Consider the following 16,839-nt stretch of genomic DNA (forward strand, 5'->3'; position numbering starts at 1 on the left):
ACTTTATCTAGTATATCTTCTAACTCATCCGAAAGAAAGTATCACCGGAAAACTTAATATCCTTTTTTCTTCATTAATACTCGTATTTACTGCACTCTCAAATTCAAATTTCCTTCGATTCCTGCATTGTTTCTTCTACGCACAATCTGAATATTAACAGAGACGGATTACTTCCTTGTCTTACTACACCTTTCTGAGTCGTAGCTTTCTTTCGTCGTCTTCTACTCTTATAACTGCTATCTAATTCTTGTTTAGAATTCTCGTCTACCTGTTAGTGCTACCTCAAATTATTTTTTGCTTTACATAATATTAATTTATTTTAAAGATGAGTTATATAATGTTATTAAGTTTGTGATACTTTATCGATATATATGTTGTTTTTTTTTCAGAAAAATTAGGAAGACTTTGGGAATTTCTTAGAGACTTGCTATTAAATCCAGAATCTTGTCCTAGTCTTATATGTTGGGATAATTATGAAGAGGGTACGTTTAGGTTTGTACATAGTGATAAAGTTGCCAAACTGTGGGGTGCAAAACGAGAGAATCCAGATATGAATTATGAAAAACTTAGTCGCGCTATGAGGTTTGTATCAGCACATATATTTGTTACTATCTCTCTCGCGCTCTCTCTCTCTCACTCCCCTCTCCCCACTCACTACCACCTCCCCCTTCCCCCTTTCTCGCACGCTCTCTCTCACTCTCTCTCTGTGTGTGTGTGTGTGTGTGTGTGTGTGTGTGTGTGTGTGTGTGTGTGTGTGTGTGTGTGTGTGTGTGTGTGTACACTATTATACCAAGAGAAGAATGGGGGTTTCTGTTTGTTCAGGATAAACAAAAAAACTACTCGGTCAATCGCTACCAAATTTTTACCCATGTTTCTTGCCGTAACTGAGAAGGTTTTTAGATATATTTCATCTCGAAAAAAAATATATATGAGTAGACAAGATTTTCCGATTGAAGAACAAACCTTAATGATCTGTGAACAGTGAGTCTCTATCACTGTGTGAGCTTGGTTTAAGCTGAATTATTCGAATCGATGGAATAAATAATATTACAGAAATAATAGAATTAATTTTATTTTTAACCTTCGGGACCACAGAAATTGCTTCAGAGGATGACATGAATGATTTGGCCATGCCTGACCGGGATTCGAGCCCGGGAACTCCGGATGAAAGACCGAGTAAATTTACGTTAAATAAAATAATATTAAATAGATTTTTTTTTAAATTGTTTAACAATAATGGGCTTCCCGTGGGGATTAGGTATGAGATTAGAGTGGTGAGGTATCACCATCGATCAGTAACAAACGGGGTGCCCCTGGGGCGCTGTTTTGGGAAGTGTAATGAATTGCTCTTTTAATATCTCTGCAAACAATCGTCCGATTTTCAAAATTCAGTCGGGGTATTTGTTAGTAGATTGAAGGCTAACTTTTGCACGCATCAGGTTCACTGATGCGTGCTCGATCTAAAAGACCTCAGTTATTCGTTTATATATATAAAAAGTTTGTGTTTGCTATCGCATCACGTGGTAACCGACCGACTGATTACTTTCAAATTTGTAGGGTACATTCGTGTTATCCCACGGAAGATTTTAAGCCATTGACCGAGGCCCTAGCTCTCTTGATGGTTAAGATATTACAAATATTCATTATTTCTTTGCCCCCAAGGAGGGTGAAGTTATGAATTAAAGATATTCATTAAGGAAAAAATAGATGAATCCTTTTATTTCATTGTTATATTTCTGCCACCACGGCAAAGAAATAAGTTATGAAAATTTCTTTTTTTGAAATTTTGGCGTAAATTTATCAGACAGCAAAAAATTTTTTTTAAATCCACGAACATTTGCGGAAGCCGTGTTGTAGCAAATAAAAACGAGAAAAATCACTTTTGTATTGTATTATAAAAAATCGATAAAAATATAATAAGACACTAATAATTTATGTGAAACACAACACACGGTACAGGCAATTGAAACTTTTTTTTTTTTTTTTTTTTTAACCTCCGAGTCCACAGTGAAGCATTACTTCAGAGGATGAGATCATTAATCTCATCCTCTGAAGTAATGCTTCACTGTGGACAGGCAATTGAAACTAGACCAAATAAAATGTTCTGTACTAGGCAACAACAGATGTTTGTATGATGTCATACGGACATGTTTGTACATGTCACTTCTCATGATACAGTGTATATATTCTTTTTTCTTTACTAAGCATGTATGCATATTGTTTAAAAGTATAAATACAAAACTATTCTTAATTATGACCGGTAGTTGATCAAAATGAGTTTATCATAATAAAAATTTACCATTTACGAAGAACTTTAACGCGGTAACACAATTTAAATAGCTTGTTTGAGTTCAGCACCCAAATTACAGTGAGAAAAATTGTGTAACACGTTAAATATAAATTTTGTGTTCACTAGTGTTATGTCCGACCGACTAAAATATTTATTAAAATGTTTGCTTACAGGTATTATTATAAAAGTAAGGTATTACAGCCTGTTATCGGTAGAAGACTTGTATATAAATTTGGACCGGAAGCGCGGGGTTGGAAGACTGAAAATCCCAATTTTACTTATTGAGGTAAGAGAAATATAATTAAAAAATTTACTAGATATTACTTTGTTATTGATTTTTCAAATATACGAGGTGTGTGAGAAAAGTAATGAGATTGGTAACACTGCGAGCGATCTGGCAACGCTGTGTCTACCGGTCTGTGCTAGACCGGTTTTTTCATCCCTTCCACATGCTCAGTACCAGTTTCAACTCCGTTCATCCGATTATTTCTGACAACGCCATCAGTAAGGTTGTGTGTTACGAAAATGGAGCATCGAAATAGAGCAACGTTGTGCGATCAAGTTTTGTGTTAAACTTGGGGAATCCGCAAGTGTGACCTTTAAAAAGTTGGAACAGGCCTATGAGGAACATTGCTTATAAAGAGCACAAGTTTTGGAAGGCCGAGAACACGTTGAAGAGCAACCTCGTTCAGGGAGACCTTCAACTTCAATATCTGGCGAAAACGTTGAGCGTGTGAGGGTTCTTATGAGATCAGACCGTCGTTTAACAATAAGGATGATGAGTGAACAGTTATACTTAAACACTTTCACCGTACATAAAATTTTGACAAGAAGATTTGGACATGTGAAATTGGTGCCGAAAAATCTCACAACGGAACAGAAGGAAAATCAAAGAACCGTGTGGGTTGATCTTGAAAAGATTGACAATGACCAAGAATTCTTCAATCGTGTGATTACAGGTGATAAATTCTGGATATTTGAGTACGATCCTGAAACAAAGCGAAGAGTGGCACACTCCGTCATCTCCTCGACCGAAAAAATGTTGAATGAGCAAATCAAAGATCAAAACTGTGCCGATTTGCTTTTTTGACAATAGAGGTATCGTGATAAAGAATTTGTTCCTCCAGGACAAACTGTCAACCAAGTGTTTTACAAAGGTGTCCTTGAAAGGCTCAGGAAAAGAGTGATTCGCGTGAGACCAGACATTACAGAAAAGTGGATGCTTCATCATGACAATGCCCCGTGTCACACGGCCATTTCCATCACGGAATGTTTGACCTCAAAATGCATTCCTACGGTTCCTCAATTCCCCTATTCACCTGATTTGAGTCCTTGTGACTTTTTCCTTTTCCCGAAATTGAAACGTGTCTTGAAAGGACGTCATTTTGGAACTCTGGAGAACATTCAAAAGACTGTGACCGACCGGTTAAAAGCCCTACCAGTTGAAGCCTTCCAGCACTGCTAACAGGAGTGGGAATAACGACTCCGCCGGTGTATAGCTGCCCAAGGGAACTACTTTGAAGGGGATAATATTGTTGTTTGAAAAAAATAAAAACTTTGGTAAGTAAAAAGTCGGTCTCATTTCTTTTCTCACACACCTCGTATAACACCGAGATCATAAGAAGGAAAGATAAGAAACTTTTGTTAGTACTTTCTCGAAGTCCATCCGCGACTTTAGACCAGAACAAATTTTTAAATAAAGCATTCATACATTTTTTTAATTAGCTTTAAATAACGTTATCAATATTTTAGAACTCTTTTCTACCATGATATGTTAAAGACCGCGGTAGACAAAAGAGTTTTGTGTACATCTGATGATGATGTAAAGCGAAGGCTAGAATCGATTATAAAAAAGGATATTTTTAGTTTTACACACGGCTGTAGATCGATTCCTTATCTTTCCGCTTGACGGCGCCGCTAGCAAAGATGGTGACTCCTGATTCCTTTTCACGGTGTGAAAAGGAATCGATCAAATTGAATGTGTTTTTATGCAATATCCCGACAGTAGGTTTAAGGGCCGTTGTTTTTTATGGGCCGACATAACAGGAATTGCTTACTCGGATAACCTGCATATACGGCTCTTTTCTCGACTGGAAAAGGGACAGGAGAATTTATTTGACAAGATGTGAATCTCTTCACAGGTATAAATCTGAACGGGATCGGTCGAATGACATTTTATTGACCCACACCTTCAATCGTGTGGGTCGAATGACCCACACGATTGAAGCAGCTGTCGTTTATGTTACTTCAGACACGCCGCTTAAGTATGGCATGAACTCTCTTACTGATTGAACACTTGTAGGGAAAACTATAAATAAGACTTACTCTTTCATTTTACTTGCGATTAATTACTGTAAGTCAGAATTAACAGATAAGCTTTAACCCCCTTTTTTCAGTACACTCTATTATATGTAGGTAATTTTTGTATACTTACGTGTACTTAATTTTAACAGTTTATCTGTGTTGAAGATATCAATGAAATCCATGAGAGCAGTTCAGTAGTAAAATTCTTAGTATTCTTAATATATCTTGGTGGTATATATAAATTTATCGGGTACTTATGTATTAGCCCGTCAACCATGATCATGATGATCCCGTAACTTTGAAGTATTTTCAGAGTTACGGGATCATTAATATATTTTACATATTCAAAATATAAGCATTAGCGCTTATAATTAAAGATATAAATTAACCAAACTTCACCTACGCTCGCTAACCTCGACTAATTAACGGTAATTTTTTTATTATTTAAATAAATAATTGTAATAATTACTGAATTTATTATTTAAATACTCAAAACATTACTGTGTTAATTAGTCAGTATTAGCGAGCGAGGCGACCGTACGTTAAGTTTGGTTAAATTATATTTATGAAATAAATAAACAGCTATAAAAATGATAATATAATAGTTATGTCGAGTGATATTAACAATTACTCAAAAGTTTGCAATTTATTTGTCGATGGGCTAATACTTAAGTACGATTTATCGTGTAAAAAGAAACACGTTAAAAAGATTTTAATAAATATTTTAATTACATGTATATAATCGTTTTAAGTAGCGTCGGTTAACTGCGTAGTAAAAACCAGAAGATAATTGGGTAATTGGTTTGCATGGCATTTCTCCCGCCACCACCCCATTCCGACGCCCTAAAGCATAAGACCGAATGTTTGCACCACAAACGACTACTGAGTCGAATCAGTATAGCGGCCAGTGTCCTAACTAGCTCCTAGAGCTAACCTTATTGCGTGAGCGAACTAAGCGTGGTGGCACACACCACTTATTTCGTGTCCCACCGTTCACTTGTCATACAATTCTAAAACGGGAAGGCGCACCCCATCAACTACTAAAACACATATATGACACTCAATAAATTTAATTTATTTCGTTATTCGCTGCCACGCCTAGGTCGCTGAATTCCAGCAAGTACCTGTCCACCAATATTAAAGTACTTGGAGCCTTATTGGCTAGTGGTCAGCCATAACTATCGGGTAGCCTCCCACAGCAGCGAGGTAGGAGACTTTTCCCTTAAAATAAACTACTGATACCTGTTGAACAATTCAACGGCATCAAGGAACACCCACACAGTCCGACAATACGGCTCTCACCACTAAAAATTGACTCGCCGCTTATGAATGGCCAATTTTTCCCTTGACCTCTAAGTTCCAGGGTGGCCTGAGTTCTGACCCACCCAAGAGCTGGACAGTCGAACATCATGTGTTTAACTGGACCGGCCCTCAGACAGATAGCTCATCAGCTGCCAGGCGGAACCGAGACAAATATCGGTTCAAGTTCGCGTGGTTGGAGAGCCCCTGGGCACCCGTTGCCCTTAAAAACAAAGAAGAGGCATACCATCTCCGCAAGTCCCGCATAAATCTATACAAGAACCTTCCCTTTGTCGTGACGTGCCATTTTTGCAGCCATGCATCCACCGCGAGGCTGTAAAGCCTCCTACGCAGGCGGGAGATGGGAAACTGTTCGAAATTTAGAACCGGTGAATTGCAATCATCGTTCCTCTCTGGTACAGGTACGACTCGAAACCGCATCCCAAATTCCGCGGTCTGCCTGCCTCTTCGCAATTTTTCATACAACTAATTTTATTCCGCCTGACAGCTGATGAGCTGTGGATCTGTAGGGAGGTCCAGTCAAATGAACAACTGATGTTTGACTGCCCTGTTCTTCAGAGGGCCAGAGACCGAGCCATCCTAGAACAGGGTGAGTCAATGTGGCGAGAGCCGCATTGTCGGACCGTGTAGGAATAGGTTCCTAAATACGATTTCTATGTTCAATCGACATCAGTGGTTTACCTAAGGGAAAAGACTCTTACCGTACTTCTTTGTGAAGCTAACCGAGAAATATATATGGCTGACCACCAGCCAATTAAGGCTCCAAGCGCTTTAATATGGCGGCCAGGTACTTGCTGGCATCCAGCGACTTAGGCGTGGCAGCGAATTGTTGTCTAGATGAAGTAAATTTTAATTTATGGATGTAATATATATTTTTAGTTGTTGACGGGGTGCGCCTACCCATTTTATTAAATATATGACAAGTGAGTGGTTGGGACACGTAAGCCGGTGGTGTGTGGCACCGCACTTAGTCCGCTCAGGCTGTTAGGTAAGCTTTTGGAGCTATTAAAATACTGGTCGCTAAACTGCTTAGTGGCTCAGTAGCCGTTTGTGGCACAGACATTCGGTCTTATGCTTTAGGGCGACCGAACGGGGGGGAAGGCGGGAGACATACCAAGCAAACCAACTAATTTTATTCGTAGATGAAAATAAAAAAAGTTTCCGTAATTTACGGTAGCGCATTAAAAATAACCACAATAATGACAAAGAGGTTTTTAATTTATTACAGATATCTTTGAAAAAGTTTTTAGAAACCGACATTTTAATGTGAAAGAGGAAAAACTTTTTACACCCATTACTTCTTTTTCATTGTTTATGGAAAAGCTGTAGTTTTTCAATAAAATGAAACGGTAAGACATTTTCATAAAGAATAGATTAACCGGGAAATCGGAAAATTAAAATTTTCGTAGGTATTTTTGTAATTAACTCCTTTAAAAATTAGCCTGCTAAAATAAAAGAATTTCCTTTTTAAAAATAAAGAGAAAAGTTTCTCTTTCAGTATCATTTTAGTATTTACTCCTGCATTTTTTATTTTATTTCAATAAAACATTATTATAATTTTTCTTGCCTTCAAACCCTCTAACTTTTTTATAAATATATCTACGAGAAAGCATTTTTAAAAGGAGGATCCTTTAGTCATAATGATCTCTTTTCATAATGTTCTGAATTTTATAAATTATCTTTCAAAAATTCAATATTTTTAATACATTACATGTTAAATATTTAATTTTGGTGCAACTGTCGCATGGAATAAATTTATTTTATGAATTTCATACTTTTGTGTAACAACAAAATTGACTATTAGTACTTTTTAAAAAACGGATGGCATTTCGTTGTAGTCTAACTCGCATCAGATAAGATGAGATCCCGTACTTAACAGAGTTCTACCTGTTTGCTGCGTTATTTAAAAACAAGGTGTTGAAGTTCTACAAGTTTGCTATTATTGCATTTTTTCTGTTCATAAGTATCACACTATTCTACTTCAAGTTATAAGTAATCAGGAGTAATGTATGAACGTACTCGCGTATGGTCACGTGTTTTACCGGATCTGACTTTGTAGTAGTAATTGTTATTAAACCGACATAATAAATTAGCTATGTTACTGAAACGGAGTTCTTTATGAATATCATTTATCTCAAAAGTCGACTAATTTTTGTAATGCTAATACATAAAATCGTATGTCACGATTTTATACCTAACTCAATCCCTTTGAACCGGAGCTTGGATTCAAGCATTACACGACCGTGTTCAACATCGTTAGCTGTGTATGTACTGTCATTTACTAGTGCGATTCCAAAACGGTATTATTTTCAAGAAAAGGAGTATTTTTATATCGTAATATACATAATAATATAGATTTTATTTTTATAAAAAGTTTAATACCGTTTAGAAGCGATTAAATGAATCCTGTCTATAAATTATCTTAATAGATTTTTTTAAATAATCTCTGTAAAAATAACAACCCGTTTGGAATTTTTATGAGGTTTTGATCAAACTTTCATTTTTAGGTACATGTTAACCGTAAGGAATCTAGAGGGATTCCACTAGAATCTTGGAGAGCTGCATCAAACCAGTCAAATGACTGAAGACAAAAAAAAAATGTTAACCGTAAATTTCAAAATAATTTTTCCCTACTTTTCCTAGTTACGCCTTTCAAAATAATTACATAAAATTCCATTATTATGTATAATTTTAGAAGAACTGAAAGTGTAAAAATGGAAATTATTCAAATCTTTCGCTTTATTTCAGGTCGACAGAAATCGGAGAGAAAGCAAACGAAATAGATTTCGAACGAATCGAGTTATGTATTTTTGTACAACATGTTAACTTATTACAGGGATTTTTAACAAAGTCAATTTATTGTTACTTCACGATATTGTCAATTAATCTGTTATCGATTTAAAATAAATATTTTTAGTGTAAGTAAATAATACCTTTATTAGTTATACTTTTACTATTTTTATTATCGCTGTTGTTATATTTTCTTAATTATTATTGTTATTATTAATATTATTATATGTTTTGTAAAACATTGTTAAAATTATACAGTATTAAATTTATTTTATTGTTAAATTCATTAAAAAAAATAATAAATGTTATTAATATTATTTCAACGAGCTTTCCCTCTTCTCTACTCAAAAATCAATTAGCATCCTTCAGCTAGCCCTCTTCCATAATTTTTTTATACGCAAGTATATTCTCAAAATTACCTTCCAAACGGTTAAAAAATAAAAAAAAAATCTGATGTGGACATCACATGACTTCCTTTTACGCCTATTAAATTACATTTACACATTTTTTTAAATGAAAAATACATAAAATTTTTATTTTAATATTTTTTTTATTGTTATTATTGAATTATTATTTATCGTAAATTCCTTTTTACAATCAGAAGTTAATAATTATTAATAAATCAATCGATTTAAGATAAAAAAAGTTAAAAAAAAAGGCGATAAAGTCGGATTCGAACGGATGTGCCTTCCCCTTGTAAGATCCAAATATTTCATTAATTAAACTTTTATCTGGCTATAACTATGGAACCGATGAAAATAAGTACCACTTATGATATATCGTTGGAAATCTCTCAATGAGGGCTTATTACTGCAGTTAAGAAAAAATCAAAACTTTTTTTGGATTTTGGGCTTTTCTAGATACTTTTGGACCAGTCGATTGCAATCAAAAGAGGAGACGCACAATTAGATGTTCTAAACAGTTTGCTGTTCTAAATTCAGTTCTAAATTCAAAATTTCAGGATCCTACAGTTAATTGTTTATGAGTTATGCAATACGTACGTACAGACGTCACGCCGAAACTAGTCAAAATCGATTCAGGGATGGTCAAAATGGATATTTCCGTTGAAATCTGAAAACCGAAATTTTTCGCGATTACAATCGCAATTCGCAATTCCTTGTACTTGTCCCTCGACTTCTACATTCATGAATTTCATCGATGTCGTCTCGTTAGCAGTAAAAATTCTGCCAAGAATTCTAATTAAAATTGTGACTTTAATTTTAATAGTCTGATTTCTGACTTTCTTACCTTCTTTTTAAATTAATCTTTTAACTTCTAAATGAAAATCGAAATGAAATGAATTAAATAACTCTGAAATAAAAACAAACTGTTTTTTAAACAGCTCGTTACCGGCGATGAAAAACGGAACGCATATGACAACAATGTATGGGGGGAAGCTTTACAAACTGTGAAAAAGCCAGGGTAGGGTTGATGCCAAAAGGTGATGCTATGTGAATGTGGTTACGGGGATCAGAAAGAAATTGTTCACTATGACCTGCTATCTCTCGGTCAAACCATTAATTCTACCCTCTACTATCTACATTTAGAAAGATTTACGTCAAGCGATCGAGGTAAAGCGACCGGAATCAATCGATAGGAAAAGTATCATCTTTCATCATGAAAATGCCAGACTCCACAAACGTTTGGTGACCTGTTGAAATTTGAGAGAGTTTGGGAAGTTTTGATCATTCACCTCGTGTCGTCAGACTACCATTTGTTTCAGTCTCTACATGAGTTTGTTAATGGTGAAAAGTTGACTTCAAAAGAAGCCTGTGAAAATCATTTACCACAGTTTTTCATCCAGAAATCCAAATTTCTATAGTAATGGGATTATGACTTTACCTCAAAAATTCCAAAAGGTAATCGATTAAAGCGGTCAATATTTGATATAAAAAAAAATCCCTTTCGGCATGCCGGAAGGCAGAGGTAGATTTCACCGGTACTAAATAGGAGATAAAAAAGATTTCCACCTTAAAGTTAATAAAATCTTCAAATTTACTTAATACAACAATGGTTGCATATGAAAAACGTTTCACATGTTTAGCATACGACAAGGCCCATCTTACAATTCCAGCAACATTTTGGTTATCCCTTGCCGTAACGGTTGATCATATCAAAAAATGTTTCAGACAAAGGTTTTAGGTAATGTTTAGAGGACTAACGACCACTTTAAACAGATTTGATACTGTGCTTATTAAGGGAGGTATGATTTTTTTTTTGTCTTCGAAACCCCATTTTTTCCAGCCCCTGGGCCAATGATTGGTGATTTCAAAAACCTTTATTAAATTAAGTTTTAGGCCCTTATCCTAAGAATAGTATTAACTTTAAACGAATTCGAAATTTTACTTAATAAGAAAGTTATAGGGATATTTTTTTTTCGAAAAAGCTCCCATTTCCACCTCCATGGTCCGATTTTGTCCATTAACGAACTCGACTGAGATTTTGGGTCGATGTATTTTATGTATCAATTTGAAAGTGAGTGGCGCAAAATTACGGCAGTTATCGTGTCCACAAGAAAGTGAAATATATATATATATATATTTATAAATGTGTATACAAACTTTTGAACTGACGGTGTTTTGGTGTCTGGGAGATTTGAAACGGGAAGATATGTCGAAATTTTCCAGAAGTCAAATCATGGTACCCATTACAATAGGTAGCTTTCTTATGAAATCTACCTAAAACCTTGTTTTAATTTTACATTAAAATACAAAGAGAGTTTGTATTTTACCAACCAAACTTTTATTACTTCCACAAATAAAATTTTACAGAGTTACTAGATTAAAAATATTTTTTTCTTTTATGTCTAAAAGAAGATTAATTTTTAAACATTTTTTAAAGAGTGTATAAAAATTGTTAAGATTTCTAGAAAAAGCATTTGTTTGCTCTAATTTTTTTTGAATCACTGATATATGTTAAACATTAACATACCACATTATTTACGATTGAAATCAAATACTTACTGATTTTCTTGAAGTGGCTAATGATAAACATCAAAGAAAGAAGAAGAAGAATATTTTAAAAACTGATAGTAAGTTTCATAAATTTAAATACTGTAAATAGGTTACTTTTTTTGTAAAAGATTTTTTTTTATCAATAATAAGAAACGAGATAAATCACTTTTTCTCTGTGACCTAAGATGAAAACAGTTCTTTTAAATTCAGAAGATTGAATTTGCTTGTAATTCGTAGTAATTATTATTGGTATTTATATGTGCAGTACGTATGTATGGATATCTTGAATGTAATTTATTTGAATCATCGTTTTATACCTGTTTCTTTTCTCCATGACGGCATGTTTAGGTTGTTTGTATTTATGAGGAAATAGTTGAAATGTATTGCACTCTTGAACATAATGGGATAACAAAATGTTCCACAAAGTGGCAGGTTATGTTCTCTTGTAGTTTTATTCCCCTACTACAAAGATTCCAAAATTTATTGACCCCCCCACACCCTCTCATTTTCTATCAATCGCCATTTTATGAATCAAGTACATTGGTATGTCAACATGTATAAAACAGCATACTGATCTCTTAATAATGGAAAAAGTGAGCGATAATAACATTATCATCATCTAAAATCCTTTTATGGTGATGCATGGAAGTATTGTGAGTAAGTGGACAACAAAATTGTGTGCCATCTGAAACCAGTAAATATATATTAAGGATGAACATCGCAGGGTGAATCAATTTAAAAATACCATCGCAACACACAACACATGACCACCTAGATAGGGAAATCAAAAGAATGAGTAAGACACATTTTTGCACGATTAGGCTACCGTGAAATCTGTTCACAATAGATGCCACATAAATTTACAGAAAAAAGAACAAACAATAACAAAGTTGGGTATATCTTACAACCCAAAGAAAAAAAAATACAGCAGAGTATGAATACCAGCAGTATGGTTCGCCCACAATCAAACAAATTCAAAACGCAACCATCTGCAAAAAAAGTCTCTTTTGACTATGTCCTGGTATTCCAAACATGTGTATGTGACGGGTTAACTGTAAATTCTGAGATTTTGCACACATAGAAATGTTAAAACACCTTGGGAGATGTGTGTGTGTGTGTTGTGTTCGATGACCCACAGAGCCAATAATTCCACAACTGATAATGCTCTGTTACACATATGTTACATATTATGCATTTGTTTCCAAGTTTGTTATAAGTATGAGTAAATAGATGCGCTCAATTTTGGCAGATTGACCCAATTTCTGTTAAGTAACAAGATGTCTAGTAAACAGTAAAATGAAAGCTCAGATGGCTTTCAGCAGCTACTAAGAATCAGATAGTTGCACGACACCAGGTTGATGAATCCATCTAGTTCATATAATATGAAATTATTTCTGGTGCTAGTTTCCATTTGAAATTACTTTAAAACTGTTAAAAAAAAGTAAACAAGTGTTAATCAAGTTAAAAAAAAAATACTCATATGAACTTCAATAAAGCTTTAAGAACAGGTTATTATTTTTATCCTTAACTAGCAGGTACCTGCAACTTCGCACGTAAATTATGATTGTTGTAGCAGTTTTCAAGTTTATAAATTACTAATATTGTAAAATATTTATTTGTGATTATGAATATCCAAAGTATGAAGTAATAGATTCATCATTAATGTGTCCTTGATATATAAAATCAATATCTGATCATTTTGAAATATCTAAAAGCGTGCGTTTATAAACACGATTCATATAAATAGAGAGATAGATGAAATCATTATTTCTTTTGAATAATGCAGATAGTGTTTATATATATTTTTTTACACCAGTGTCAATATAGTTTTATAAACTATATTTTTGGTTTTTTCCATTATCATAGTAAATAAAGAGCTTAATGCTGTTGCTTACTTGAGAACATGCCACACACAATTACCCATGAGAAAAGCAAACCGCTCATAAATCTGCACCAGCTGTATGTAAACTTTGACCTTGTGACTTATTGATGGTCATTGCAAAGCATACATTAACTGGAAACTGTCGTCTTTTAAATTAAAATGAAAAGTTATTAGGTATAATTGGAATTCTAGGGATAAATTCAGTTTCTCCTTTGCTGCAGTCTGTTAAAGTAGTTGCTTCGATGATATGTTTTTTTTAGAGACTTAACTTTCAATCAAGTACCATTACATAACTGTGATGGCTTTAGATTTTTCATGAGTATAATTGGAACACCTACTTTTAATTTTAATGTGTGAGCTGGTAATCCTGATACTGATAAAGAATTCAAAAACTCAAGTGGCTAATGAACTGTATCCTCTTTGTTCAAAACTATATTAATGGAGTAGTATGCTTTTTCATCTCCTATAAATTCTTGCAGTGTACAGCTATTTAACCATTTACTTGTTTATTTCTTGGTGCTAGTATCACATGCTCATGTAACCATACATCATCATGCAAATTTATAGACTCAATGAATACATTAACCTTTTCAATCAATTCCACTATTGAAGAAACTGTACAACATAAAGATGGCGATAGTGGCGCGGAGTGATGCGGCACACAGTCAGACTAACTTGTGAACATGTCAAGAAGGTAAGTGAATAAAATTTGTAATAACTCCAGTTCTTTTTAACATATTAACAAACAAAGTGGAAAACCAACTCCAGTTCTTTTTAACATATTAACAAACAAAGTGGAAAACCTTCTGTTCAGCGCCTGTTATGAGCATGCAAAGTTTAAATGATTGGTTTAGTAGATTCTGAGATTCTGCGCAGACAAAAAAAACCCCAAAAGATTTATTAATATAAAAGAAAGAGATATGTAGCTTACTTTACCCAGCTTACATAAATATGATCTGTTTTTAGCATGAGATATTTATGAAAGAAAAAATTATCTTTCCTACACATAATAAAAGTAATGAAAATTATATTTTGTATTTATTTGATCTTTATAATTTTTTGTGTGAAACTTTGTGCTCCTATTGTGGGATATTTATGTTTATGCTTTTAGCACAGTTTTTTAACAACTTGATTGCCATTAGATTTCAAGTATTGTTTCATGCAGTGTTAGTAACAGGGCACATGAACAAACGTAGTTGTTCCCAATTGGCTATTATACATTTTCAGCAAATACTGGCTCAATATTTTATGTAGTTGTTTTTACTATCTTAAAAAAGTAATATAATTCATTTTTATGGCCCTAGGATATGAGATCCCAAATGGGATCTCATGGTTTCTCAGTAGTACGTATTTTTTATTAATATATTAATTCTGTACAATAGGAATGTAATATATAAATTGGACTGTAAATATCTTTTGGGTAACTTAATCCTACAGTACCTTACTTTAAGTTGGTTACAATTAATTCATTTTTATGAGATTCTTGTTGGTCAATCGCTACGGGTTTGATGTTTACTTACATTAGCGCCTGCTCTAGCGGTTACGTCCCTGGACAAAAAGACAAATTGCTGGCCCTTAAGAATATATATATATATTTTTTTTTTTTTAAACATGTTTTTTTATTTTCAATAAAAATCAAATCATTTTATTTAAATTTTAATAAAAACATATATTCATAAAGAAAAATGTAACATAACATAAAATTGACAATCAAGCAGTTCAGTACAGTAGAAATTAATTAAGAAATATCTGTACCTAGCCACATATTGGTAACCACATAATCTTTTACATTTTTAAATGCTATTAAAAATGTATATTATTGCACAAACAATCAAAATGCCATTATTTTGAAAATAAAGCAAGGTAACATCAAGTACGCTAAAAAAACAAAAAATTTTTTCTCTCCCTTTCAGTTCTACAAATGTTTTTATTACATCTTTTAGATTTACTTGATCAGCAATTTCATGCTCAATTGCCAAAATGGCCAAACCATTAAGTCAATTTTGTGTAGTAGTCAAACTTAAAAAGTTCTTAATTAATTTTTAACTAAGAGAAACTCCTTTCACCACTTGCTACAGTTATTGATATTGTTAGCAATATTCTTAAAATACATTTATTCTTTATGTTTCTATTTATTTTTTATTCTTAAAAAGTATTTATGCGCTACACAAAATATTTTTCGTATCCTGTTAACGTAAAGAAATCTAGTGTTATTACAGATGTATTTTATTATAACAAATATTTCAGGATATCATAAATAGTCATTAAAAACAATTTTATAATTCTTGATTTTGAGATTTTACTCAGTTCAATTATTCAAATATATTATTATTATAAAATGCGTTTTATTGAAGCAATGAACTTAATAAATGTCCTTATATTATTGATTCACATAATTTATCTTCATAAAACAAAAATATAAATAATTATACCTACAGAATATATTCAAATTTGATACAATATTTTATTGATTCAATAAACAGCCTTTTTGGATAAACAAAATATTTATTTATTTAAAAACGCTTTCATTGTTTCAATCCGATAATCGATTTACAATAAACTAGCATCTATCAAACTAAACAACAGCCTAATTATGGATGTACTTATCTTTAAAAGTTAAGAAATCACACTGAAGTAAATTTTATGAACTTTGCTTGTTATCACTACCAACATCATAGCAAGAATAATGAATGCTATTGTGTAATAAAACTGCTCTTTTATAATTAGAGGTAATAAGCAAGTCTATGCATGTTCAAACACAAGTTGAAGTAGCATTCTGCTCGCATGCTAATGCTATTCTGTTCAGAGCAGAATATATGTTTGAACATATGCATGTTCAAACAAGTTCAAGCAGTTCACGCTACACACTGTAAATCTTTAGCAAACAAAGAAATCAATATAAAATTTTTTATTAGTTGGGTATTTAACACATCAATATTTTTCTCACACTTACAGCCAAAATGCTGCCCCCAAATTTTGGCACCCCGGATAAATGTCCGGGTTGCCTGCCCCTAGAGCAGGCGCTGTTTATATTCTTACTATGAAATATGTAACTACTCTTTTTTTACAAAAAAATAAAGTGCTTGCATAAAAACACTGTAAACTTTATAGAATAATAATTATTTACAGGAAAAAGAGCTTCAAAATTTATACATTTTGTAAAATTTAAAAACTACTGCACATAAAAATATAAAAGAAAATTAAAATAACATAAAAATATAAAATCTATTGAGATAGGCTATGTATTTAAAATAATTACTACAAACTAACAAACAAAACTGAAAAAAAAACTATTTTTT

The 16,839-nt window shown here is 33.0% G+C and overlaps 1 protein-coding gene across 3 annotated transcripts in view; it reads left to right on the plus strand.

Moving 5' to 3' along the window:
- LOC142332341 (uncharacterized) overlaps nt 1-9,006 on the plus strand; it is a 117,745-nt gene extending 108,739 nt beyond the window's left edge. For 2 of the 3 annotated variants that reach the window (XM_075378734.1, XM_075378735.1), the window contains exons 7-9: nt 390-582; nt 2,464-2,576; nt 8,663-9,005. In XM_075378734.1, coding sequence (XP_075234849.1) covers nt 390-582; nt 2,464-2,575 — 305 coding nt within the window. In that variant the 3' untranslated portion in view covers nt 2,576; nt 8,663-9,005. Of the gene's footprint in view, nt 1-389; nt 583-2,463; nt 2,577-8,662 lie in introns of all 3 variants that reach the window. The other variant, XM_075378737.1, reaches the window with a different exon arrangement.
- The last annotated feature ends 7,833 nt before the right edge of the window (nt 9,007-16,839 follow it).

Source organism: Lycorma delicatula, chromosome 11 (assembly GCF_047948215.1).
Source record: "Lycorma delicatula isolate Av1 chromosome 11, ASM4794821v1, whole genome shotgun sequence".
Lineage (NCBI taxonomy): Eukaryota > Metazoa > Arthropoda > Insecta > Hemiptera > Fulgoridae > Lycorma > Lycorma delicatula.